This window comes from Heptranchias perlo, chromosome 43, assembly GCF_035084215.1.
Source record: "Heptranchias perlo isolate sHepPer1 chromosome 43, sHepPer1.hap1, whole genome shotgun sequence".
Taxonomy (NCBI): Eukaryota; Metazoa; Chordata; class Chondrichthyes; order Hexanchiformes; family Hexanchidae; genus Heptranchias; species Heptranchias perlo.
The window spans coordinates 1701158-1727499 of record NC_090367.1 but is presented as its reverse complement, the minus strand read 5'-3'; the positions used below and the strand labels follow the sequence as shown (position 1 = coordinate 1727499).

At 50.7% G+C, this 26342-nt stretch overlaps 1 protein-coding gene across 2 annotated transcripts in view; it reads left to right on the top strand.

Annotated features, from left to right (window-relative positions):
- Nucleotides 1–26342, top strand: part of bbs1 (Bardet-Biedl syndrome 1) — a 41213-nt gene that overhangs the window by 515 nt on the left and 14356 nt on the right. Inside the window, exons 2-13 of one of the 2 annotated variants that reach the window (XM_067975565.1) lie at nt 2009–2085; nt 2879–2913; nt 4938–5210; nt 5876–5922; nt 6526–6564; nt 8452–8524; nt 9812–9943; nt 12530–12636; nt 13042–13162; nt 15213–15371; nt 16440–16509; nt 25791–25949. In XM_067975565.1, coding sequence (XP_067831666.1) covers nt 2009–2085; nt 2879–2913; nt 4938–5210; nt 5876–5922; nt 6526–6564; nt 8452–8524; nt 9812–9943; nt 12530–12636; nt 13042–13162; nt 15213–15371; nt 16440–16509; nt 25791–25949 — 1292 coding nt within the window. The remainder of the gene's footprint in view (nt 1–2008; nt 2086–2878; nt 2914–4937; nt 5211–5875; nt 5923–6525; nt 6565–8451; nt 8525–9811; nt 9944–12529; nt 12637–13041; nt 13163–15212; nt 15372–16439; nt 16510–25790; nt 25950–26342) is intronic. The other variant, XM_067975566.1, reaches the window with a different exon arrangement.

Genomic DNA, 26342 nt, shown 5'->3' with positions numbered 1-26342 from the left:
TCTGGGACCTTCTGGTCTGGATGATTTATTGCTCTGTGGGTGTCCCTCTCTCTCGCCTCTGAGTCTCAAGGTCGGGGTTCGAGCCCCCACTCCAGAGACGGGAGCACAAAATAAGGCCGACGCTTCGCACTGTCGGAGGGGCCGTCTTTCGGATGAGACGTTAAACCCCGTCTGCCCTCTCAGACGGACGTAAAAGATCCCCGCGGCCCACTATTTCGAAGAAGAGCAGAGGAGTTCTCTCTCTGGTGTCCTGGGGCCAATGTTTATCCCTCAGCCAACATCACTTTTTAAAAAAAAAACCAGATGATCTGCTCATTTATCACATTGCTGTTTGTGGGATCTTGCTGTGCACAAATTGGCTGCTGCGTTTCCGACATTACAACAATGACCGCACTTCAAAAAAAAAAAGTACTTCATTGACTGTAAAGCACTTTGGGACATCCTGAGGTGGTGAAAGGCCCTGTAGAAATGGGAGTCTTACCCGCATGGCCTCGAGGAAATGATGTATTCGATTCTGTTTCTGACACTGTTCGCTATTCTTTAAAACAATAAACGTTAGATATTAATAGAGTTTAAAGAATTATCAGCCATTTTTTTTTTTGATTTTACATTTTGCTCCTGGTGTCTTTGAGTCGAGTATTCCCAGGAATATCTTAATCCCTGCCTCTACTGCTCCAAGCTTATTTCATATTAGACTCTTCGAGTCGGCAGAGGGCCTGTGTGAATCCAGGCCGGAGAGGTGAAAGGTCAGTGTTATTAAATAGCACTGATCCTCGGATCCTGTCCCGTATGCTCCCCCGTCACTACCTTTCCCCGCACACCTGCCCCTATCAGTTTCTCTCTCACTCGTGCATTTTACAGTGGTTTCTGAATGTTGCCTAGTACTGGGCATAGCCTTGGCTCTGGATCCATCATGACGTGAACAGGAGACGCCATTTTGCCCAGAAAGTGAATGCATCTTAGGGCCCCACTCCATCCTAGTCCCAAACTCACTCCCCACTGACTTCAGACTCCCCTCCCTCTTGCCTTTCCTTGTCCGTGTTGTTTATCACCCAATAGTGTGGGCCTGGGCTTTTAAACCAAAAAAAAATAGTGAAAGACACAAATTGAGTAAAGGAACCGTATGTGAGAGACAGACAGGGCACGCGTGAGACAGACAGAGTGCGCATCGGAGAGTGAGAGAGAGAGAGCGAGACAGACAGAGAGAGAGAGCGAGACAGAGAGAGCGAGACAGAGACAGAGAGAGAGGAGAAGAGAGCGAGACAGACAGACAGAGAGAGCGAGACAGACACAGAGAAAGAGAGCGACAGACAGACAGACAGAGAGAGAGGCGCGCGAGAGACAGACAGAGAGAGAGCGCGCGAGACAGACAGAGAGAGAGAGCGCGAGACAGACAGAGAGAGCGCGCGAGACAGACAGAGACGAGAGCGCGAGACAGACAGAGAGAGAGCGCGAGACAGACAGAGAGAGAAGCGCGAGACAGACAGACAGAGAGAGAGAGAGCGCGCGGAGACAGACAGAGAGAGAGCGCGCGAGACAGACAGAGACAGAGAGAGAGAGCGAGACAGACAGAGAGCATGAGACAGACGAAGGAGACACTCAGAGTGAGAAAGAAAGAGAGCAGTTGGAGACAAACAAATGTCTGAGCAAAAGTGTCTGACAGCTTGAAAAGGAGAGAAGGTGGAAGACAAACGGACAGAGAGAGTGGAGAGATGGAATTAGAGTGGGAAAGGAGGAGCAGGCTAGTTACAGGGAGAGACTTTTTCTACAACTATGGGGAGTGCCACAGAGATCACCCATTATTTAAACACTGTAACTGACCACAAATCCCCTCGGAGCTGATCGGACTGGGTGTGCCTCGTTGCCCTGTGGAGGATTTATTTCACGAGTTTAGTGGGTGTACTTGTGGTTCCTTTTCCCCCCCACTTTTTACTTTGTGTTATTATATTTAATGTGGCTTTTTATTAACAGTGACAGGCAAATGACAATCATCTCATTTCATTCCCAGCAGTGAAGCCAATGCAAAGTGGTTGGATGCTCATTATGACCCCGTCGCTAATCTCTACACCTTCTCCTCCTGTGTGGGTAAGTCTGCCTCCTCTGCTCAACAGTCGCATTTACTGCCCCCGTATCCCAACTGGTGTCAAGTCCCGTTCACCCATCACCCCCTGTGCTCGCTGACCTACATTGGCTCCTGGTCCGGGAACACCTCGAATTTAAAAATTCTCGTCCTCTTGCTCAAATCCCTCCATGGTCTCGCCCCCCACCCTTCCCTATCTCTGTAACCTCCTCCAGCCCTACAACCCCCCCCCCCACCCAGAGAACACTATGTTCCTTTAACTCAGGCCTCTTGTGCATCCCCCACCCCCTTCACCCCACCATTGGCTGGGTGAAGGAGCGTTATCAGGTAAAATTTGACACCGAGCCACGTAAGGACAGGTGGTCAAAGAGGCAGGTTTTAAGGAGGCGAGAGAGGCAGTGAGGTTTAGGGAGGGAATTCCAGAGCAACCTAGACAGTTGAAGGAACAGCCGCCAATGGTGGGACAAAGGAAATCGGGGATGTGCAAGAGGCCAGACTTTCTGTCAACATTTCCCATTGTAATTTGCTATGTAATCAGTCACAATGTGGTTACAAGCGCTGACCACTAGATGGCTCAGTTTCTGAAGAGTCTCTTCCCATCTTGTGTGTGTATATATATATACATAGTGTGTATATATATATATATATATACACACTAGGAACAATTAAAAACAAGATGGCATTTTGGATCTACTCCTCACTCCCCCCTCTACAATCATTTCTCCAACAGGACTTTAGTAGTAGATTGAGATGTAAACCCCAGGCAATGCAGTAACAGGTCCCCTCTTCCCTTTACAGCTCTGGCAGACCTCCAAGGAGATGGCGAGAATAAGGTAATGGAAGCTTTGCATTGAGACGCAATCCTCTGCAACTGATGTAATCGTTCTCACTTTGTTAGTTTCTGCCCCCACTCCCTGATGCTTTTACTAAATTCTCTTCTATGAGCAGAGAAGGGTAAGGGGAGATTTAATAGAGGGATTTATGACTCCCTGGTTTTGGAATTTATTTCACCTAGATTCCTAACCACCAACAGACTGAAGAGGGGGTTCCTCTCAGACTGGGCCCTGTAAGGTCCAACCAACCACCCAGACATGGTTCTCATTCCTCGGACACTCTCTGTAATTGTGTCCGTTGGGAGGTTGTACAGGAGCCATCTGGGCTGATTCCCCTTTGGGTTACTGTTCCACCGCTCTTCCCCGCCTCTCGCCCCTCCCCCCCCCAACTTCCCCAGGAAAAACTGCTTCATGCCATCGCCCTGACCTGTCTGGGATTGGGAACGTGCTCCCTGAGGAATACCGGGAGCAGCCAACCTGTGCCCTGCTACTGGACAGTGGCCCTCCTCACTGGTACAGTGAGTGGCTGCACCACTTGTCTGCTCTGGTCAGGATTAAGTGCAAGCCTGTAATCTTTGTTACACAATACGCAACAAAGACAGAGCCATCAGACAACATAAAACTGTCGTGTGCTCAGTCCTACAGATCAGGAAAGTCCTGCATCTGATCCCCGGTCTGTGCTGAATAAGCCAACCTCAATTGTGCAGCAGTAGGGGAGTGAGCGCTGATTGGAATGGGCACCTCCTGGGCTAGCGAGGGGCACATTCCTACTCCTGGTCACAGCCTTGGTGCAACGAGGCACACCCCCCCCAGCACTCCCCTCCCCCCCCAGCACTCCCCTCCCCCCCCAGTACTCCCCACCCACCCAGCAGCCTTGTAATCTCCTGGGAGAGGCAAAAACAAAAAAAAAATCCCTAGGCCAATTCAGGGGAAAAGAATTCTGGAGAATTCCTCTCTCACCTGAGAAGGTGATCGAAAAAGGAGTTCCAGGAGGTGACGATGACCCGACATCCCCACCTACTCTCCTGCACTCGGCCCCTCCTCTGGGAATCTGTGCAGCTCCTTTTTGAACGTTTGCAGCAGTTCCACGACCACCGCACGAGGCGACAACTGGTTCCCCAGGTCAGTGACTGGCTACGAAGAGAAAAAGCCACAACCTGCTGATATCTCGTGTCGCCCGACAGTCCGTGGTCTGGGCTGGCACATGGGTGAGGTACTAGAAGGCGGCACACCCTTGGAACCGTCCCCCATCAAGAGGCTACAGCAGAACAAATTGATACCGGGGCCAAAAGGGTTAAATTACGAGGACAGGTTGCAGAGACTGGGCTTGTATTCCCTCGAGTCTAGAAGATTAAGGGGTGATCTAATCGAGGGGTTTAAGATGATTAAAGGATTTGATAGGGTAGATAGAGAGAAACTATTTCCTCTGGTGGGGGGAGTCCAGAACAAGGGGGGCAGAACCTTAAAATTAGAGCCAGGAATGAAATCAGGAAGCATTTCTTCACACAAAGGGGAGTGGGAATCTGGAAAACTCTTTCCCCAAAAAGCTGTTGAGGCTGGGGGTCAGTTGGAAACTTCAAAACTGAGATTGATAGATTTTTGATGAGTTAGGGTATTAAGGGTTGCAGAACCAAGATGGGTAGATGAAGTTAAACTACAGATCAGACATGATCTGATTGAATGGCAGAACAGGCTCAAGGGGCTGAATGGCCTCCTCCTGTTTCCATGTAACAGGCTCGAGGGGCTGAATGGCCTCCATCCTGTTCCTATGTAACAGGCTCGAGGGGCTGAATGGCCTCCCCCCTGTTCCTATGTAACAGGCTCGAGGGGCTGAATGGCCTCCCCCCTGTTCCTATGTAACAGGCTCGAGGGGCTGAATGGCCTCCCCCCTGTTCCTATGTAACAGGCTCGAGGGGCTGAATGGCCTCCCTCCTATTTCCTATGTGACAGGCTCGAGGGGCTGAATGGCCTCCCTCCTGTTGCTATAACCGCACTGCGCTAATCACACTTTGCTGTTTGTGTAGCTGGTTGTCGGGGATCTGGGCACGGGACTGTACAACATGACGCTGAAGGTGTACAAGGGGACCAACATGCTGTCTAACAACACGCTCATCGACCTGCCGACCGGAGTGGTCGCGTTCCTCATGGACACCAACGAGCCCAGGACCCCGGCAGTGGCTGTGGCGTCTGGACCGTACATCTACATCTACAAGAACCTGCGGCCCTACTTCAAGTTTACCCTGCCCCCTCTAGATGTGAACTCGCTGGAACAGGATGTGTGGAACCAGGTCAAGGAGGTAAGGACCGCTGAAATAACGGCTCGACTTATCGTTATCCGCGTCCCCTTTCACTCAGTCCCAATGGAACGGGCAATAGAGAGAAAGAACTCCCATTTCTACAGGGCCTTTCACGTCCTCAGGACGTCCCAAAGTGCTTTACAGCCAAGTGAGTACTTTTTGAAGTGTGGTCACTGTTGTAATGTAGGAAACGCGGCAGCCAATTCACGCACAGCAAGATCCCACAAACAGCAACCTGATGATGACCAGATAATCTGTTTTTTAGTAATGTTGGTTGAGGGATAAATATTGGCCCCTCGGAACTGCACTGGGAGTGTCAGCCGAGATCTTGTGCTCAAATCTCTGGAGTGGGACTTGAACCCACAACTTTCTGATTCAGAAGGTGAGAGTGCTGCCCACTGAGCCTTGCTGTGCACTTTGGGGCGTCCTGAGGTTGTGAAAGCTGCTATAGAAATGCAAGTTCTTTTTTTCTGATGGGTATAGAGGAAGATGGACGTCCAGTTCTGAGCCTAGATAAACCAAAGCCCCAACATTGTCACACGCACTAATTTACATTAATGTATGTATGAGAAATAGACATGCAATACATTGCCTGTAATTTTATTAAGGTTCTGCCTTGCAGTTGCTGTGTTTATCAAGCTAACTTAATTTACTTTCCATTTCAGGATAAAATTGACCACTTGACGCTCAGAGAGATGCTGGAGAGTCTCCGGTAAGATAGCTCTTTGCAGAACGTGTCACTGTGAGGGTGCATAAACTGTTAGATCACGGGGAAGGGCACATGGGGTTTGTGTCTGCGTTTCAGATGTGCGGGGAAGTTGTCGGGGCGGGGTGGGGGTTAATGGAGGTCTGTTGAGGGGGAGTTGCGGCAGACCCTTCTCGTGCACTCGAGGCTGCCCTTGTTTCAGAAGTGCTACCGGCAGCGGCTGCTCGTAACCCTCATCCGAGGCCGAGCCAATGGTGAAGCCTCCCCAGAGAGTAGCCCTACCATGCAGGCCAGGGAGGCCCCCTGGTGGGGGGGGGGGGGGCTTCTGATCAGAGACCCCTACTGAATCTACGCCCGTCCGAATGTCGGGTAAGGACAGAATCGGACTACAAAGTCCTGCCCCCCAGCTGTTTTGACAAAGCTTTTAGTGGAAATGTTCACCTGTCTTATCTCTTACCGACGCTGACAAACTCCCTAGCACCTTCTGCTTTTATTGTACAATTTCCCTTCAGTCCCTCTGCCCACCAGGTTTCCCCCCTGAGTTTTTGTGCTAGAGTTAACTTCAGGGACCCCAGACCAATGACTCTCCTCTCACTGTTTATTCCACAGGGACAAGAGTGAAGTGCCACTGTCTGTGAGATCCTTAAGGTAAGATGACCCAGAGTTTTACTAGTCTCACAAGCTGCCAGGCAGTGACTAGTGGGGTACCGCAGGGATCAGTGCTTGGGCCCCAGCTATTCACAATATATATACCAATGATTTGGATGAGAGAACTAAATGTAACATTTCCAAGTTTGCAGACGACACAAAGCTGGGGTGGAATGTGAGCTGTGAGGAGGATGCAAAGAGGCTCCAATGTGATTTAGACAAGTTGGGTGAGTGGGCAAGAACATGGCAGATGCAGTATAACATGGATAAGTGTGAGGTTATCCACTTTGGTTGTAAAAACAGAAGGGCAGATTATCATCTGAATGGTGATAGATTGGGAAAAGGGGAGGTGCAAAGAGACCTGGCTGTCCTTGTACACCAGTCGCTGAAAGCGAGCATTCAGGTGCAGCAAGCAGTTAGGAAGGCGAATGGTATGTTGGCCTTCATTGCACGCGGATTTGAGTACAGGAGCAGGGATGTCTTTCTGCAGTTATACAGGGCCTTGGTGAGACCACACCTGGAGTATTGTGTGCAGTTTTGGTCTCCTTATCTGAGGAAGGATGTCCTTGCCATGGAGGGAGTGCAATGAAGGTTTACCAGACTGATTCCTGAGATGGCAGGACTGACGTATGAGGAGAGATTGGGTCGACTCGGCCTATATTCACTAGAATTTAGAAGAATGAGAGGTGATCTCATCGAAACGTATAAAATTCTAACAGGACTAGACAGACTAGATGCAGGGAGGATGTTCCCCTATGGCTGGGGGAGTCCAGAACCAGGAGTCACAGTCTCAGGATACGGGGTATGCCATTTAGAACCGAGATGAGGAGAAATGTCTTCACTCAGAGGGTGGTGAACCTGTGGAATTCTCTACCACAGAAGGCAGTGGAGGCCAAGTCATTAGATGTATTCAAGAAGGAGATAGATATATTTCTTAATGCTAAAGGGATCAAGGGATATGGGGAAAAAGCGGGAACAGGGTACTGAGTTAGACGATCAGCCATGATCATTTTGAATGGCGGAGCAGGGCCCAAAGGGCCGAATGGCCTACTCTTGCTCCTATTTTCTATGTTTCTATGCCACTTTAGTGGACCTTAGTGTGGATTTGATTCACAAAAATAATAGTAATTTCGAGCATGATCCTTTATATGGTGCGGTGAGGTAAAGGGAGAGATGGAGTTGGAGGGCAAATTGACTCTTGTTGCTATTGACAGCCTCTGTGTCCTAGTGGGGGTGTCTCTCTCTCTCTCTCTCGCCTCTGAGTCAGAAGGACGTGGGTTCGAGCCCATAATCCAGGCCGACACTCCAGTGCCAGTACTGAGGGAGTGCTGCACTGTCGGAGGTGCCGTCTTTCGGATGAGACGTTAAACCAAGGTGGATGTAAAAGATCCCACGGCCACGATTGGAAGAAGAGCAGGGGGGAGTTCTCCCCGGTGTCCTGGGGCCAATGTTTATCCCTCAACCAACATCACTTAAAAAAAACCAGATTATCTGGTCATTATCACATTGCTGTTTGTGGGATCTTGCTGTGCGCAATTTGGCTGCTGCATTTCCTGCAACAGTGACTACACTTCAAAAAATACCTAATTGGCTGTAAAACGCTTTGGGACGTCCTGAGGTCGTGAGGGGCATTATATAAATGCAAGTCTTTTGTAATGAGTAGCTTTCCGATCCTCACTATACAGGCTCACATGTGATGTGTGAGATTCTCCCCACCATCAGGGGGGAGTGCTCAGCTGTCTGGCCACAGATCTTATTAACTTTCTCCAGCTGACTTGGAAATGTAGAGTGTACAAACCGATCCACATTGATGTGGGGGGGGGGGGGAGGAAGTTCACTGAGGGGGAAGTGCAGTGGGAAATCTCACCCTCTTATCTTCTCAATCAGGTACCTCATGTTGGAGCCTCAGGAGATGGACGCGTTCGTCAATCTCTACAAACTGCAGCCCATCAAACGCCAGGTACTGTCTGTGCAACCTTCCACCTGCCAGACGCAACATGACCTATCATTCCCCACCCTCTCCCAACCCATCTCGATAGATCCGTGGGTTAAATGGTGAGAAGGACGGGTGGGAGGATCTGAGGGATATTGGGATTGAGGGATATGGGGAGAAGGTGGGATACGGTGGGTAGGTGGGGTCGAGGGCTGAGGGATATGATGGGTAGGTGGGGCTGAGGATTGTGGTGGGTAGGTGGGGTCGAGGGCTGAGGGATATGGGGGGCGGTAGGTGGGGCTGAGCGATATGGGGGCGGTAGGTGGGGCTGAGAGAGATGGGGGGATAGGTGGGGCTGAGGGAGATGGGGGGGTAGGTGGGGCTGAGGGATATGGGGGATGGGTGGGGCTGAGGGATATGGGGGGCGGTAGGTGGGGCTGAGGGATATGGGGGGTAGGTGGGGCTGAGGGAGATGGGGGGGTAGGTGGGGCTGAGGGAGATGGGGGGGTAGGTGGGGCTGAGGGATATTGGGGGGGTGGGTGGGGCTGAGGGAGATGGGGGGGAAGGTGGGGCTGAGGGATATTGGGGGGGTAGGTGAGGCTGATCTCTGTAAATGGGATGGACACATTATGCCCGTCCTTCAAAACTCATGTTCCAACATTACACGACTCTACTGCTTCGCAATATGTAGACGCTGGAAGCCAGGAGCGATAACCTGTCCTGTTTGGGATTGTTTAACTAAATGTGCCTGCAATTAATCAAAGCTTCCCCCTGAAAGCTCAGCCAGTAAATGACAGGTCTGATGTGGTCCCGAGCCATATCGTGTGGGAAGGTTGCCTGGTTCAGATGGCTGCTTACCGGACCCTCTGATTGAAAGTGCACATGTGGGCATCGTGTAAGAATGGGATTGGGCTCAGCTGTGATAATCCTCCTCCCCCACCATGGTCAAATAGCTTGCTGACGCTCTCTAAAGCCGCCTCAGCCTATGAGGGGGGTGAATGGAGAGAAACTCACTTTTACTTCTTTTTCCTTTTGAGATTTGTTCTTACAAGTGTTCTTTCAGCTTGGAGGCGATGGTGGGGGGGCAGGGGAGAGGAGTCGCAGACTGTGGGATTAAAGCCAGCTCTCCGTCTATTACTGAGGTTGGATATTCTGCTTTAATGGACCTCCCCACCTGGCGCCCCATCTCCAAATGCGTTGTGTGTGGGTGTGTCCGCGCGCGGCTCCAGAACGGGGTGCGGTGTGTTCCAGGAAGCTGAAGGGCACCAAGGCGAGAAGCTGGTCCGTCACTTCTCCCCTCCCGGTCAATTGCAGACGGTGATCACGTGCATGGCCACGCTGAAGAAGAACATGGCGGACGAGGACGCCGTCGGCTGCCTGGTGATTGGCACAGAGAACATGGAGGTCTGCATCCTGGATCCCGAGGCGTTCACCATCCAGGCTAAGGTAGTCCAGGAGTGTTTGGGGATTGTCGACCTAGGGGCAAGGGAAGGCTTGAGGAATGTGGGATTCTGTCCCTTAGAATAGAGGAGCTAATCCAATTGAAGGTCTCAAGGTTATGACTGCAGTGATCCAGGAGAAGTGTTCAAATATCAGGAGACACGAGCTAAAAATGACACCGTTAGGAAGTAGTAATTAACCTCCAATGGCCTTAGCCGTGACTTTATTTAGACCCCTTCCTTATAAGGGAGTACATGTTATGGTCTTAAAGGGACGGGCAAAGTTAAGCACACATCTTCCTCGGCAACTAAATTTACAATTGTGCTCCAAACCCGACTGCCTATCAGAACGTCACTGGAGATCAGACAGTTAACAGAAATATATATAGAACAGACAGGTTATATACAAATACTGGCTGACCTGTCTGGCATTGCACATAGGGAGTGTGGGCTTCAGGTGAGCAGGGTTAGAGGGCGGGGAATGACTGGATCATGGCATGCAGATGTAATCCAGACCCCATTTTGAAGTCGTGCATTCTGTTCTTATTTTTGCACTTCCATTATAAATCCCTCTGCCCATGTTCACAGTGGGAGCTGCCTATGTAAACTTGTCACACTGTAATTACACTCTCCCACCAGTGGTGATGCTGCAGAGCCTCCGACAGTGCAGCACTCCCTCGGTAAGGCACTGGGAGTGTCGGCCTGGATTTTGTGCTCAAGTCTCTGGAGTGGGGGCTCGAACCCACGACCTTCTGACTCGGAGGCGAGAGAGAGAGAGAGACCCACTGAGACACGGCTGACACTCAAACCACGTTAAAAGCGTGTTGTTGTTCTCTGACTCGCCGTGAGCAATGCCACGGGGTCTCTGCTAGTAGTCTTAAAGAAGTGGTCGGGATCGTGTCGTAACCTTGGAATTCCCAAGCGCCGCCCGATCCCTGCGATGAGGTTACAGCACTGAGATTGCTCTCTGTGCGTCTCATTTTTCAACGGTATCTGAAGCTGCTCCCCTGTAACGTGCAGCAATCTGAAAGCGGACACCATTGCTGGCCAGATCATGTGGCACCATGTCATCTTAACTACGCCAGGAGATACGATCTCTGGTCTAAGTGACACCTGCTTGCTGCTGACTGAAAGGAAAAACTTGCTGAAAGACTGAATAAAATATCTGCTTCCCTCAACTCCACATGTCGATATTGTATAGAACACCATAGGCTAGACTGTAGTTCAAGGACATCACTCTTCTAAGGGCAGAGGTTACTGTGAAAACCCTCTCCAACCTTCCACCTGCGGTGTATAGGACCAATTATTACAGTGTCAACCGTGGCTCAGCGAGTCTCTCCCTCTCGCCTCTGAATCAGAAGGTCGTGGGGTCGAGCCCCCATTCCAGAGACTCGAGCCCCGTAATCCAGGCCGACACTCCTCCGGTGCTAGTACTGAGGGAGTGCTGCACTGTCGGAGGGTCAGTACTGAGGGAGCGCTGCACTGTCGAAGGGTCAGTACTGAGGGAGCGCCGCACTGTCGGAGGGTCAGTACTGAGGGAGTGCTGCACTGTTAGAGGGTCAGTACTGAGGGAGCGCTGCACTGTCGAAGGGTCAGTACTGAGGGAGCGCCGCACTGTCGGAGGGTCAGTACTGAGGGAGTGCTGCACTGTTAGAGGGTCAGTACTGAGGGAGTGCTGCACTGTCGGAGGGTCAGTACTGAGGGAGCGCTGCACTGTCGGAGGGTCAGTACTGAGGGAGTGCTGCACTGTCAGAGGGTCAGTACTGAGGGAGCGCTGCACTGTCGGAGGGTCAGTACTGAGGGAGCGCCGCACTGTCGGAGGGTCAGTACTGAGGGAGCTCCGCACTGTCGGAAGGTCAGTACTGAGGGAGTGCCGCACTGTCGGAGGGGCAGTACTGAGGGAGCTCCGCACTGTCGGAAGGTCAGTACTGAGGGAGTGCCGCACTGTCGGAGGGTCAGTACTGAGGGAGTGCCGCACTGTCGGAGGGTCAGTACTGAGGGAGCGCCACCCTGTCGGAGGGTCAGTACTGAGGGAGCGCCGCACTGTCGGAGGGTCAGTACTGAGGGAGTGCCGCACTGTCGGAGGGTCAGTACTGAGGGAGTGCTGCACTGTCGGAGGTGCCGTCTTTCGGATGAGACGTTAAACCGAGGCCCCGTCTGCCCCTCTCAGGGTGGATGTAAAAGATCCCACGGCCACTATTGGAAAAAGAGCAGGGGGAGTTCTCCCCGGTGTCCTGGGGCCAATATTTATCCTTCAACCAACATCACTAAAAAAAACAGATGATCTGGTCATTATCACATTGCTGTTTATGGGATCTTGCTGTGCGCAAATCGGCTGCCGCGTTTCCTACATTACAACAGTGACTACACTTCAAAAAATCGAGGCGTTGCCGACCGGGAGCCAGTGTAGGTCAGCGAGCACAGGGGGTGATTGCTGAACGGGACTCGATGCGAGTTAGGATCCGGGCGGGGGGGGGATGGGCAGAGCTTTGGACGAGCTGGACTTTACGAAGGGTGGAAGGTGGGAGGCCGGCCAGGAGAGCATCGGAATAGTCGGAGTCTGTCCGTTAATAATTCCGACTGTCTCTGCCAGATGAGCCTTCCGAGCGTCCCGGTGTTCGTGGATGTCACCGGCCAGTTTGATGTGGAGTTCAGGATCACCGTCGCCTGCCGGAATGGAAATATCTACATTATCCGCAGGTAGGCACGAAAATTCCCGCTGGGTGTTCGGGAACACTTCTGGTCGATTTTAGTCATCTCACCGTTGGCGGCCGTGCCTTCAGCTGCCCGGGCTCTAAGCTCTGGAATTCCCTCCCTAAACCTCTCCCCCTCTCTCTCCTCCTTTAAGACGCTCCTTAAAACCTCCCTCTTTGACCGAGCTTTTGGTCACCTGTCCTAATATCTGCTCATGTGGCTCGGTGTCTGATTTACGCCCCTGTGAAGCGGCCTGGGGACGTTTTACTACGTTAAAGGCGCTATATAAATGCAGGTTGTTGTTAGCTGGTGCACGAGATGTGATGTGAGTTTTGTCTTTTGTTATCTTTCCTGCCCCTAGCCTCTGCTCCCTCAGGGCAATGGATCTAATTGCAACGTGTGCCTTTACAGAGATTCGAAACGGCCCAAGCACTGCATCGAGCTGAACTCCCAGCCTGTGGGGCTGGTGCGAGTTAACAAAAACATAGTGGTCGGCTGTGGGAAAGAGACGCTGCATTCATACACTCAGAAGGTAGGGACCCCGCTCTGAATAACCGAGCCCTTGTCTCTTGTCTTTCACGCAAAGGGAACAGGTGACATAGTGGGCTCCTCCACCGTCCGATTTCGAGACCTTTAACTCGATAAGTCTTTCAGTTAATCCACATCTAATGTTGTTCCGTGCGAGGGAACATAGGAGCAGGAGGAGGCCATTCAGCCCCTCGAGCCTGCTCCACCATTCAATCAGATCATGGCCGATCTATATCTTAACTCCATTTACCCACCTTGGTTCCGTAACCTTTAACACCCTCACCCGACAAAAATCTATCAATCTCAGTTTTGAAATTTTCAATTGACCTCCAGTTTTTTGGGGGGAGAGAGTTCCAGATTCCCACTCCCCTTTGTGTGAAGAAGTGCTTCCTGACATCACCCCTGAACGGCCTGGCTCTAATTTTAAGGTTCTGCCCCCCTTGTTCTGGACTCCCCCCCCACCAGAGGAAATAGTTTCTCTCTATCGACCCTATCGAATCCTTTAATCATCTTAAACCCCTCGATTAGATCACCCCTTAATCTTCTAGACTCGAGGGGAATACAAGCCCAGTCTCTGCAACCTGTCCTCGTAATTTAACCCTTTCAGCCCCCATTATCATTCTGGTGAATCTGCGCTGCGCCCCCTCCAAGCTTAATCTCTCCTTCCTGAGGTGCGGGGCCCTGAACTGAACCCAGTCTCTCGAGATGGGGTCTGACCAGAGCTTTATATAAACTGTAACATAATTTCCATCCCTTTGTATTCCAGCCTCTCCTCTCTTTGTGCTTCCACTCCCTTCTGACAACCTTTTCCGTTTTCCATTCTGCCATCCTGCTTGCCTTCCTCTGCGATTCTCCCCCTCCCTGCAAAAGCTGTTGAGACTTCTCTTTGCATGAGATGAGGTGCGCTGCAGAAAACGTAAGTGGGATGCAAGTTACTTTTATTTGAGTCCCATCAGAAGATGGGAAGAGCCCGAGCGGCAGATTTTAATCACTTTGAACTTTCCTGTGCTATTGCTCACAATCCCAGTGCTGCACTGTCGGAGGGTCAGTGCTGAGGGAGCGCTGCACTGTCGGAGGGTCGGTGCTGAGGGAGCGCCGCACCGTCGGAGGGTCAGTGCTGAGGGAGCGCTGCACTGTCGGAGGGTCGGTGCTGAGGGAGCGCCGCACTGTCGGAGGGTCAGTGCTGAGGGAGCGCTGCACTGTCGGAGGGTCAGTACTGAGGGAGCGCCACACTGTCGGAGGGTCGGTGCTGAGGGAGCGCCGCACTGTCGGAGGGTCGGTACTGAGGGAGCGCCGCACTGTCGGAGGGTCAGTACTGAGGGAGCGCTGCACTGTCGGAGGGTCGGTGCTGAGGGAGCGCCGCACTGTCGGAGGGTCAGTGCTGAGGGAGCGCTGCACTGTCGGAGGGTCGGTGCTGAGGGAGCGCCACACTGTCGGAGGGTGAGCGCTGAGGGAGCGCCGCACCGTCGGAGGGTCGGTGCTGAGGGAGCGCCGCACCGTCGGAGGGTCGGTGCTGAGGGAGCGCCGCACTGTCGGAGGGTCAGTGCTGAGGGAGCGCTGCACTGTCGGAGGGTCGGTGCTGAGGGAGCGCCACACCGTCGGAGGGTGAGCGCTGAGGGAGCGTCGGAGGGTGAGCGCTGAGGGAGCACCGCACTGTCGGAGGTGCCGACTTTCAGATGAGACGTTAAACCGAGGCCCCGTCTGTCCCCTCAGGTGGGCGTAAAAGATCCCACGGCCACTGTTTGGAGGAAGAGTTCTCCCCAGTGTCCTGGGTCAGTATTCATCCCTCAACAAACATCACTAAAAAACAGATTATCTGGTCATTATTTCATTGCTGTTTGTGGGATCTTGCTGTGCTCAAATTGGCTGCCACGTTTCCTACAACAGTGACCGCACTTCAAAAAAGTACCTCATTGGCTGTAAAACGCTTTGGGACATTCTGAGGTTGTGAAAGCTCTATGTAAATGCAATTCTTTCTTTATCCGCCATAGCTCCATATCCCTTAATACCCGCACCCAACTGATAACTCTGTCCGCCGTCCTCTCCACCTGCAGGGTAAGAAGCTCTGGACTGTATACCTGCCGGCTCCCATCATGACCATGGGTCTGATGGATCACAAATGCAAAGGCTTCCAGGCGGTCCTGGTGGCCCTGGCCAACTCTGAGGTCCACATGTACCGTGACAAGAACCTCGTCAACATCACCAGAACTCAGGTACGGTCCAGCCGGGCACTCCAGGCCGTCGCAAGCGCGGGTCCGGGGGCGGAGGGGTCTCGCAGAGAAGGTCCCGCTGATTCTCCGAACCCTTTCATCAGCATCGAAACCGCCTGAGCCAGGAGCGTGTTACAACCCTTGGGAGCCGAGGTGCAGTCGGCTGCTAAGGATATTAATTCATTCCCGGGATGTGGGTGTCGCTGGCAAGGCCGGCATTTATTGCTCAGTTGCCCAGAGTTTGATAGTTGAGGGGCTCTCTCTTGGCCACTTCAGAAAGCAGGTAATAGTCGACCACATTGATGTGGGACTGGAGTCACATATAGGCCCAGACCGGGGTAAGGACGGCAGGTTTCCTTCCCTAAAGGGACGTTAGTGAACCAGTTGGGTTTTTACAACAATCTGACAGCTTTTACTGAGACCAGCTTTTAATTTCCAATATTAAACTGCCCAGGGTGAGATTTGGACTCCCGTTGTCTTGGTTACCAGTCCAGTAAAAAAAATAACCACTACACCTTGGCCTAGATATTGAATCAGGTCAGACATTAAAAACAGAAAATGCTGGAAAACACTCAGCAGGTCGGGCAGCATCTGTGGAGAGGAAAACAAGAAGGTTTAAGGTCGACCAGCTTTCATCAGAACTAACGGTTCAGGTTCGATATCGTGTGACCTTGAATCAGGATGGTCACCCCTGCAGCTGGCAGCTATTTTTAAAGATAAAATCTTCCATTTGGGTTATATTTGCCTCGTTCACGTTCGCACACACAGCTGCTCGATGGGAGTAAGGGACAGGAGACGACCTTCAGTCACCCCCCTCCCTTTCAGTGCCACTGTGCCTGCGGAGGAGAGATTGGCGTGTGAGGGCATCTGCCTCCACTCGTCGAAAGTGTTACGGTTTCACCTGCTGTTACTGCACAGCGTAATTCCCAGCTCCTTGGTGCCGGAGCCTCTCCCCTGTAGGACACGGTGCTCCATCAGGGAATCACCGTCACCAGACTTCATCCCGCAATCGAATTCCGCGCACCGTCTGGCACTGATCCTGGATTTGTTTTCTCCCTCCCTCTGTCCTAGGACGTGGTGACCAGCCTCTGTTTCGGCAGGTACGGCCGGGAAGACGGAACACTCATCATGACGACCAAAGGTGGGACTCTGTTTCTCTCTGTTGTGTTTTGAAGTCTCTCCTCCCTTTTCTCTCTCGTAAGACCTCTCTTTTTCTCAACATTTATTTGAATTTTGGACTTATCACCATGAGGAACATTAATGTCAGGGAGTGGGACGTGGGTTAGATACAGAGTAAAGCTCCCTCTACACTGTCCCATCAAACACTCCCAGGGCAGGTACAGCACGGGTTAGATACAGAGTAAAGCTCCCTCTACACTGTCCCATCAAACACTCCCAGGGCAGGTACAGGGTTAGATACAGAGTAAAGCTCCCTCTACACTGTCCCATCAAACACTCCCAGGGCAGGTACAGGGTTAGATACAGAGTAAAGCTCCCTCTACACTGTCCCACCAAACACTCCCGGGGCAGGTACAGGGTTAGATACAGAGTAAAGCTCCCTCTACACTGTCCCATCAAACACTCCCAGGGCAGGTACAGGGTTAGATACAGAGTAAAGCTCCCTCTACACTGTCCCATCAAACACTCCCAGGGCAGGTACAGGGTTAGATACAGAGTAAAGCTCCCTCTACACTGTCCCATCAAACACTCCCAGGGCAGGTACAGAGTTAGATACAGAGTAAAGCTCCCTCGACACTGTCCCATCAAACACTCCCAGAGCAGGTACAGGGTTAGATGCAAAGTAAAGCTCCATCTACACTGTCCCATCAAACACTCCCAGGGCAGGTACAGCGCAGGTTAGATACAGAGTAAAGCTCCCTCTACACTGTCCCATCAAACACTCCCAGGGCAGGTACAGAGTTAGATACAGAGTAAAGCTCCCTCGACACTGTCCCATCAAACACTCCCAGGGCAGGTACAGCACGGGTTAGATACAGAGTAAAGCTCCCTCTACACTGTTCCGTCAAACACTCCCAGGGCAGGTACAGGGTTAGATACAGAGTGAAGCTTCCTCTACACTGTCCCATCAAACACTCCCAGGGCAGGTACAGCACGGGTTAGATACAGAGTAAAGCTCCCTCTACACTGTCCCATCAAACACTCCCAGGGCAGGTACAGGGTTAGATACAGATTAAAGCTCCCTCCACACTGTCCCATCAAACACTCCCGGGGCAGGTACAGGGTTAGATACAGAGTAAAGCTCCCTCTACACTGTCCCATCAAACACTCCCAGGGCAGGTACAGGGTTAGATACAGAGTAAAGCTCCCTCTACACTGTCCCATCAAACACTCCCAGGGCAGGTACAGAGTTAGATACAGAGTAAAGCTCCCTCGACACTGTCCCATCAAACACTCCCAGGGCAGGTACAGCACGGGTTAGATACAGAGTAAAGCTCCCTCTACACTGTCCCATCAAACACTCCCAGGGCAGGTACAGGGTTAGATACAGATTAAAGCTCCCTCCACACTGTCCCATCAAACACTCCCGGGGCAGGTACAGGGTTAGATACAGAGTAAAGCTCCCTCTACACTGTCCCATCAAACACTCCCAGGGCAGGTACAGGGTTAGATACAGAGTAAAGCTCCCTCTACACTGTCCCATCAAACACTCCCAGGGCAGGTACAGCACGGGTTAGATACAGAGTAAAGCTCCCTCTACACTGTTCCGTCAAACACTCCCAGGGCAGGTACAGGGTTAGATACAGAGTGAAGCTTCCTCTACACTGTCCCATCAAACACTCCCAGGGCAGGTACAGCACGGGTAAGATACAGAGTAAAGCTCCCTCTACACTGTCCCATCAAACACTCCCAGGGCAGGTACAGGGTTAGATACAGATTAAAGCTCCCTCTACACTGTCCCATCAAACACTCCCGGGGCAGGTACAGGGTTAGATACAGAGTAAAGCTCCCTCTACACTGTCCCATCAAACACTCCCAGGGCAGGTACAGGGTTAGATACAGAGTAAAGCTCCCTCTACACTGTCCCATCAAACACTCCCAGGGCAGGTACAGGGTTAGATACAGAGTAAAGCTCCCTCTACACTGTCCCATCAAACACTCCCAGGGCAGGTACAGAGTTAGATACAGAGTAAAGCTCCCTCGACACTGTCCCATCAAACACTCCCAGAGCAGGTACAGGGTTAGATGCAAAGTAAAGCTCCATCTACACTGTCCCATCAAACACTCCCAGGGCAGGTACAGCGCAGGTTAGATACAGAGTAAAGCTCCCTCTACACTGTCCCATCAAACACTCCCAGGGCAGGTACAGAGTTAGATACAGAGTAAAGCTCCCTCGACACTGTCCCATCAAACACTCCCAGGGCAGGTACAGCACGGGTTAGATACAGAGTAAAGCTCCCTCTACACTGTCCCGTCAAACACTCCCAGGGCAGGTACAGGGTTAGATACAGAGTAAAGCTCCCTCTACACTGTCCCATCAAACACTCCCAGGGCAGGTACAGCAAAGGCTGCAGAATGCCAGTGAATTAGAGAGAGAAAACCGCAAATGCTGGAAATACCCGGCAGGCCAGTCAGAACTGCTGTGCTGCTGCAGTACCAGGAGTCGGCCACAAGAGGCCCCAAGAGAGCTGGGGCTGTTTCAGTTTCAGGTCCGGTCAGCGTGACCAGATTTCCCCCCCCCCAATTCTCCTCAAGATGCTGGCTCGTGTCGGGCCCACTCCAGTTGTCCCTCGCCCAACTGACTGTTGACTTGTGTGAGCCCAGTGTCGGTGGGCCGTGCGATTGTGAAAGGCTTCACAGCGAGACCTCTCCTGACACCCACACGCCCTCTCCTGCAGAGCAATAGGGAGCGGGAACCCGGGCACCGCTCCCCCTAAGCTGCGCGCGTGTGGTGGCCGCGCAGCAGCCTGTCATGTGCCGCGCACTTAATCGTTCCGTCCGCCCGCCAAACCAGCGCTCTCTGCCCAGGAGGAGTCGTCATCAGTCACACCCGGGGGTGAAGGTAAATAAATGATCTGTTGCGTCTGGTGGACCTTCCTATCAGGCGGAGCGGACGTGCTGGAGTTTGGAATTGGCGCGGGCCCTGGCCGCGCTCGTGCCGTGGGTCTGCAGCGGCTCCGGGACCGGCTGCCTGTGCTCGGATCGGGCTCTGTCCGCACTCCAGGACATGCAGAATCAGTTCGAGGTGGGTGTCCCGGGGCTCGGGCTCCTTTACCCCGGGGTGGGGGAGGTTATTACAGTGTCTGAGCAAATGGCTCCGGGGGAGTGAGGTGAATTTAAAGGGCACAGGTTGGGTTGGGGCCTCTGTGTAAGGCAGGGAGTGCATAGCCTGCATGACCAAAACTGCTCCCTGCTTTACCTCGAAGCAGCCAAAATTTATGAGACCTGCAAGTTGTACAATTGTAATGCAATAATTTTTTAGACCCTGTTGAGGATTCAGTAGTTCGGAGGTTGGGGGGGGGGGAGCTTTAATTAAACTGTTCCCTATCCCCAAATTCACACTGACAGATTTGACAGCTGTTTTGTATTTCTGACTCAGTTTAAAAACTCTGATTGCACACAATTTATTTCTGTTTGAATCAGAGTCATTAAGCTGATTTAACAAAAAGCTGATTGGAATCGTTCCCATCGGATAATTTTTAATAAAACATAACGAGACAGGTCTGCTCAATCCTAGTGCAACTTATGAAACCCATTTCATAAATGATACATTGGCTGATAAATTTATAACATTAAAATAAACCTCCTGCATCAATTACTATTAGTCATTTTCAGGAAACGTAATTTATATCCTCAAACCGACCAGTGAGTCAGCTGAAAATAACTCAATGGGATTATCTGTTCTCTTCCCTCCCACCCATTTCCTTACCATTAAACTGCCACTTTCACATCTCCATCTGTTAATAGTTTTGAGGTGGGACCGCCCATGAATGAGACGATTTGTAGCCACATGCAATTTATTGCCGATTAGTTTAACCCTCCGATGAGCCCCGCAGCTACTGGTGCTTCTATTTTGTCGATTATGTCGGGGGGATGTGTGGGAGTGTCTGCAGCAAGTTTTTGGAGGGATTTGCCCCGGGGCTTCTGTTGGAAGCTTGGGCTAGTGCTAGTAATCACACTTTTGTCTAAAATCAAAGCAATGTCTGAAACTGACGTTTGCAACTTGCTTGCTTCCTCCTTCCCTCTCAAAAAAAAATTCCGTCTGTATTATAGAATGCATTGTGTGCGTTGCGTTTTATTTTGGTCAGCTGGTTTCCTGTCATACATGGGAACAAGCAATTCTGTGCACGGAAACCCATTAGCATGCATGAATCCAAACAGACAGTTTCTGTTTCGCTGTAGGGCCGTACCCTGCTTACCTGCTTACCCGGGTAACTTGGGCACAGGTTGACAACAGCCGAAGCTTTTGATAAAGTTTTACAAACTTGGTGTTGTAAAATTGTTTACATTTGATAAAGTGAGTTGACTGTAAAGATAAAGGGAATGCTGCAGATGTGTTGTTTATGGACTTTGAGAAGATGTTTGGGCTGCAAACTTCTAATGGTTCTATAGATCCAGTGCTGGACTTTCAGACCCCTTGTAAGCTTCCTGCTACTACTTAACCAGTGATTATCATTTGATCTCTCTCTCTCTCTCCACCCCCTCCCAGGAGGACAGGAAATAATCGGTCAGTCTGCCTATAGATGTGCATTTGAGCCCTCCCAGACAGACAGCAACTGTCATAAGAACATAAGAAATAGGAGCAGGAGTAGGCCAATTGGCCCCTCGAGCCTGCTCCGCCATTCAATAAGATCATGGCTGATCTGATCCTAACCTCAAATCTAAATTCATGTCCAATTTCCTGCCCGCTCCCCGTAACCCCTAATTCCCTTTACTTCTAGGAAACTGTCTATTTCTGTTTTAAATTTATTTAATGATGTAGCTTCCACAGCTTCCTGGGGCAGCAAATTCCACAGACCTACTACCCTCCGAGTGAAGAAGTTTCTCCTCATCTCAGTTTTGAAAGAGCAGCCCCTTATTCTAAGATTATGCCCCCTAGTTCTAGTTTCACCCATCCTTGGGAACATCCTGACCGCATCCACCCGATCAAGCCCCTTCACAATCTTATATGTTTCAATAAGATCGCCTCTCATTCTTCTGAACTCCAATGAGTAGAGTCCCAATCTACTCAACCTCTCCTCATATGTCCGCCCCCTCATCCCCGGGATTAACCGAGTGAACCTTCTTTGTACTGCCTCGAGAGCAAGTATGTCTTTTCTTAAGTATGGACTCCAAAACTGTATGCAGTACTCCAGGTGCGGTCTCACCAATACCTTATATAACTGCAGCAATACCTCCCTGTTTTTATATTCTATCCCCCTAGCAATAAAAGCCAACATTCCGTTGGCCTTCTTGATCACCTGCTGCACCTGCATACTAACTTTTTGATTGTCGTGCACTAGGACCCCCAGATCCCTTTGTACTGCAGTACTGTCACAACGTCTTGCCACAAATACATCCCCCGGCTGTGTTCATATATGTGTGTTCTTGAGATGTGGGTGACTCCAGAAAGGCAGCATTTATTGCCCACTCCAAGTTCCCCCGAGGGCATTAAAAGTCAACCATGTATTGCGGGACTGGAGCCATGTGTCGGCCAGAGCAGACAAGGGCTCTGGACACTGTTTCCCTCTAAGCTGCGCGGCAGCGTGCCAGCGCGGCAGCCTGTCGTGGGCCGCGCACTTAATCATTCCGTCCGCGCACGTAGTAAAAGTTCAGCTGAATAAATACATAATTTTGTTAACTGTAGTGTGTTCTGTTTAATATTCGAATGCCAAGTTTGGTTGTTTTAAAAAAAATAATGCCACCTGATAAATTAAATCAAATAAGACTCCAGGTAAAATGCAATCAGTTCAATTTGTTGTTCTAATTAGTTAGGCGTTTGTGACCATTATACGGAATCTAGGCGTGCACATTTATGGGTAGTCTGTGGTTAGACCAGTCAGAGTAATTGTTAAGGCAGGGGAATCATCATTTATTGTCTTAAGACTGGCAGTCAACTGAACAGCGTGTCAGACAAGAAAGTGTCACATGCAAGTCTGGGCCATTCGGGGCTTGTAGACGTGCCAGCTGCTAACGGCCCAGGCCAGCCCGAGAGTCACTGCAACACCACACCGTCATCCCCATGTTTGAGCAGAAGGCAATAGCATCAGCCAACAATGGAGCCAGCGCTAAGAACAAATCCTGTCTCACGTTCAAAGAACAGGTGAAATTGTAGAGGCGGAATCTCATGAGTCAAGAAGCAAGGTCCGTGTACAAGCTGAGGGAGATATTCCTCAGTGCAAGTGTGGGCCTGATCTGCAAGATGTGTGCTGGAGCAAAAATATCAGGTGATTTCTCCACCGGCAAGAAATGGGAAGACGGATGGAAGTTAGACCATGTGAAGAGGCATTTAACAAGCAGATCACATGAATCTGCTGTGGTTGTTCTTATGAACAGAAATTCTCGCCCACTGGGATTCGACCCGCAGAAAATGTTAACAGAAAGCTGCTGCTGACGGAGAGAATAGAACGGACCTGGCGGTAGAGACGGCGATCGAAGCCAGATGAAATAAAGATTCTCGTAGACGGTGTACTGCTTGGAGCACAAACGAGCAAGTCCACGCACTCTGCGCAACATATCCACGCCCACATGGCCAAATATCTCCGGGTGCCAGCGAGCTGGCCCAGCACAAACCAAACCTTTGAATTTTTGGAATCACTCAACAGTGGCGGTCATGCAGAAATTATGTCGGAGATTTGCCAATCTTTATTCCATCCGCTAATAGGGATGGGCGATAAGTGCTGGCCTCGCCAGCGACGCCCACATCCCATGAACGAATAATAAAAAAAACTTATTGATGAGAGCACGGATATTTCAGTCGGCAAGATGCTTATCATTTATTTTAAGTTCAGGGAAGCGGCTTCTGCAATGCAGAAGACGGTGTTCGGTGGAATTGTTAAGTTAATTTCTTGCAATGCGCCGGCTATTACAACAGCTATAAAAGACTTGTACGTTCTGGAATTAGCTGGACATGATGAGAATGGTGGCATTCACATCAGATGGTGCATCTGTCATGCTGCCACACGGCTGAAGCAGGCCATGCCACATTTAATAGGTGACCCAGCGAGGAGATTTGGGAATAGTTGATGCCTGGAAGACAGTACCAATGATAAAGGAAATAGAGACATTGCTGAGAACCATTTTCGCAGCCTTCTGCACATCTTCAGTTCGAAAAGGGCAATTTGAGGAAATTGCAAATGTCGCAGAATGTGAAGCCGTGTCCTTTCGACCTCTAAATGAAGTGAGGTGGCTATCGAGACAAATTGCTGTTTGTGTTGCAAAATTAACAATGCTCTTCAATACTTGGGAGCATGAACAAACAGAGAACAGTGTTGTTCAGAGTCGCCAAGTATTGCCTGAAGAAGCTCTCAGACTCTACATACCGTATCAGCAGAGCGACATTGAATGATATTCTGTGTGAGCTAGCAGAATTGTGCAAATGCTTTCAGCGGGTACGGTAGCAGAGTGGTTATGTTACTGGACTAGTAATCCAGAGGCCTGGACTAACAATCCGGAGTCACAAGTTCAAATCCCACACGGCAGCTGGGGAATTTAAATTCAATTAATTAAATTCAATTCAATAAAATCTGGAATTAAAATACCAGTAATGGTGGCCATTGTCGTAAAGACCCTTCTAGTTCACTAATGTCCTTTAAGGAAGGAAACCTGCCGTCCTTACCCGGTCTGGGCCTATATGTGACTCCAGACCCACAGCAATGTGGTTGATTCTTAATTGCCCTCTGAAATGGTCTAGCAAGCCACTCAGTTGTACAATCTCGCTGGAAGAGCTGTTTAACAACAATCGAAGCTGTACAGTCAACGAGGGCCAAGATCTGCAGGATCAGAGGACAGTATCTCGGCGAGACAGTCTTCTGGTGCAAGACAGTGAAACATCTAATTGCATCACGCACAAGAGATGAACCATTCAAGGGAGATTTCATTCTGACATTCATATCCCTACTCTGTGTGATCATCTGCAAAAAAAAAAGGGTTCCCAGAAAATGAACTCAGTGAATGGTCCGCTTTCGATTTTGTTTCACTTGCATCACAACAAATCAGCTATGAATTTGGCACTGAGAATATTGAACAGCTGGTTGACAAATCCTGATCAAGTAAGGTCTCCCGGACAAAAACATCATGGATGAGATGGAGCTCACTGTGAGCCAATACGATGACTGCAAGTACTTAATTGCAGAGAAGATTGATACTGAAAGTCACTGAAAACATTTCAGGACACGGTGCCTTTCACTCTACAAAATGCGGAACGAGTGAGTATACGTGCAGTGTTCCAGGCTTCAAGTGCTGATTGTGAGCGTGGCTTCAGCCTGATGAATAATATAAAAACAAAAACCACAAAAACGGTTTGAAAGAAACTCACCTCGATGTGTTCACATGGATCAATTCTCATCCGTCAAATGGTAGAGGACAAAATACATAAACACTGGAAGAGAGGGAGAGACAGAAGAGAAAAATATCCGAACCAGAGGCAGTCACCCTCTCCTCCATCGCCTGGCCCCCTACAGACTCTGGGTCTCAACCAGGATCTCCCCATTCCTCTGCTGACAGAGTTCACTTCTGAAATTTCTATAACCAGTTTTGTTTAATTAAAAATCCTTGACAGCTCGCCTTGTTACAATTATCCATTATTTTGTACATTTTCTCTGTTTGTTATTTACCCCGAATAATGTTTTCTAAAAAGGGGTTCTATTTAAAGTTGTGATTTTTTACGGTGGTGAAACAGCCTTTACATCGGGGCACAAACCCAAATTAATTCCGCACTCGGACGAAAAATATTAGAGGGAACTTTGACCCTGGGGTGATTCTCTCACTCGCACGTGCACACGCACACACTCAGACACACTCACGGACACACTCACAGACACACAAACAGACACACACACTCCCAGACAGACACACACACACTCACTCACACACACACACACACACACACACACACAGACACACACTCAGTCACACACACACTCATTCACAGAAACAGACACACCCTCAGAAACAGACACACACACACACTCACAGACACATGCTCAAACCCTTACACTCACGTGCGCTTGCACGCACATCCGTACTCGCACACACGCTCACACACTCACTCCTTAGATTGTTGCACCCCAACCTGTGCCACAGCTGACACCAGCTAACTTAGCTCAGACCAGGGATTGAACGTGGGACTTTCCTATTGACAATGAGCTATTGGGGGAGCCAGCTGCGGTCATTCACTAATCTTTCCTTTCATCATTACCAGGTAGCCAGGAGAGCAGCTGTCAGCGAGTCCTGTTGCGAATGATGTTTCTGTTCTCGTCCCAGGTGGGGGGTTGATCATTAAGATCCTGAAGAGGACGGCGGTCTTCGAGGACAAAGACACCAGCCCGGGGCCTCCGCTGGCCCAGAGCATTAAACTGAGCGTCCCGAAGAAAACCAAGCTCTACGTGGATCAGACGCTGCGGGAACGGGAAAACGCCGTGAGTGAGTGTTAACCGGCCGCTCCCCGTCCATCCCTGGAGGCACCGAGTCCTGCTGAGGGAGAGGTACACGGGCACCGGTCGCCCTTCCCAGCACCTCAGGGAGTGGTTAGGCTATTCGACTGTGGGGGCGTCACGTCGCCTGACGTTCCCCACACAACAGAGAATAGAGTACAAACAGGTCCAGCAACCCCCCGGCACCTCCCCTCACACAGAAGGAATGACATCCACATGGGTAGAAGGGGGGATGTCATCGCGTACGCTGCACACACACAGGCACACAGAGATGTCCCCCGGCCCTTTACAGGGTGGAGCAGAAGGAATTGTAGGAGGGCGATCTAGAGGGTAGGAGTGTAGTGGCTTATAGGGTGGAGCGGCCCTTTATAATTGGAGGAGA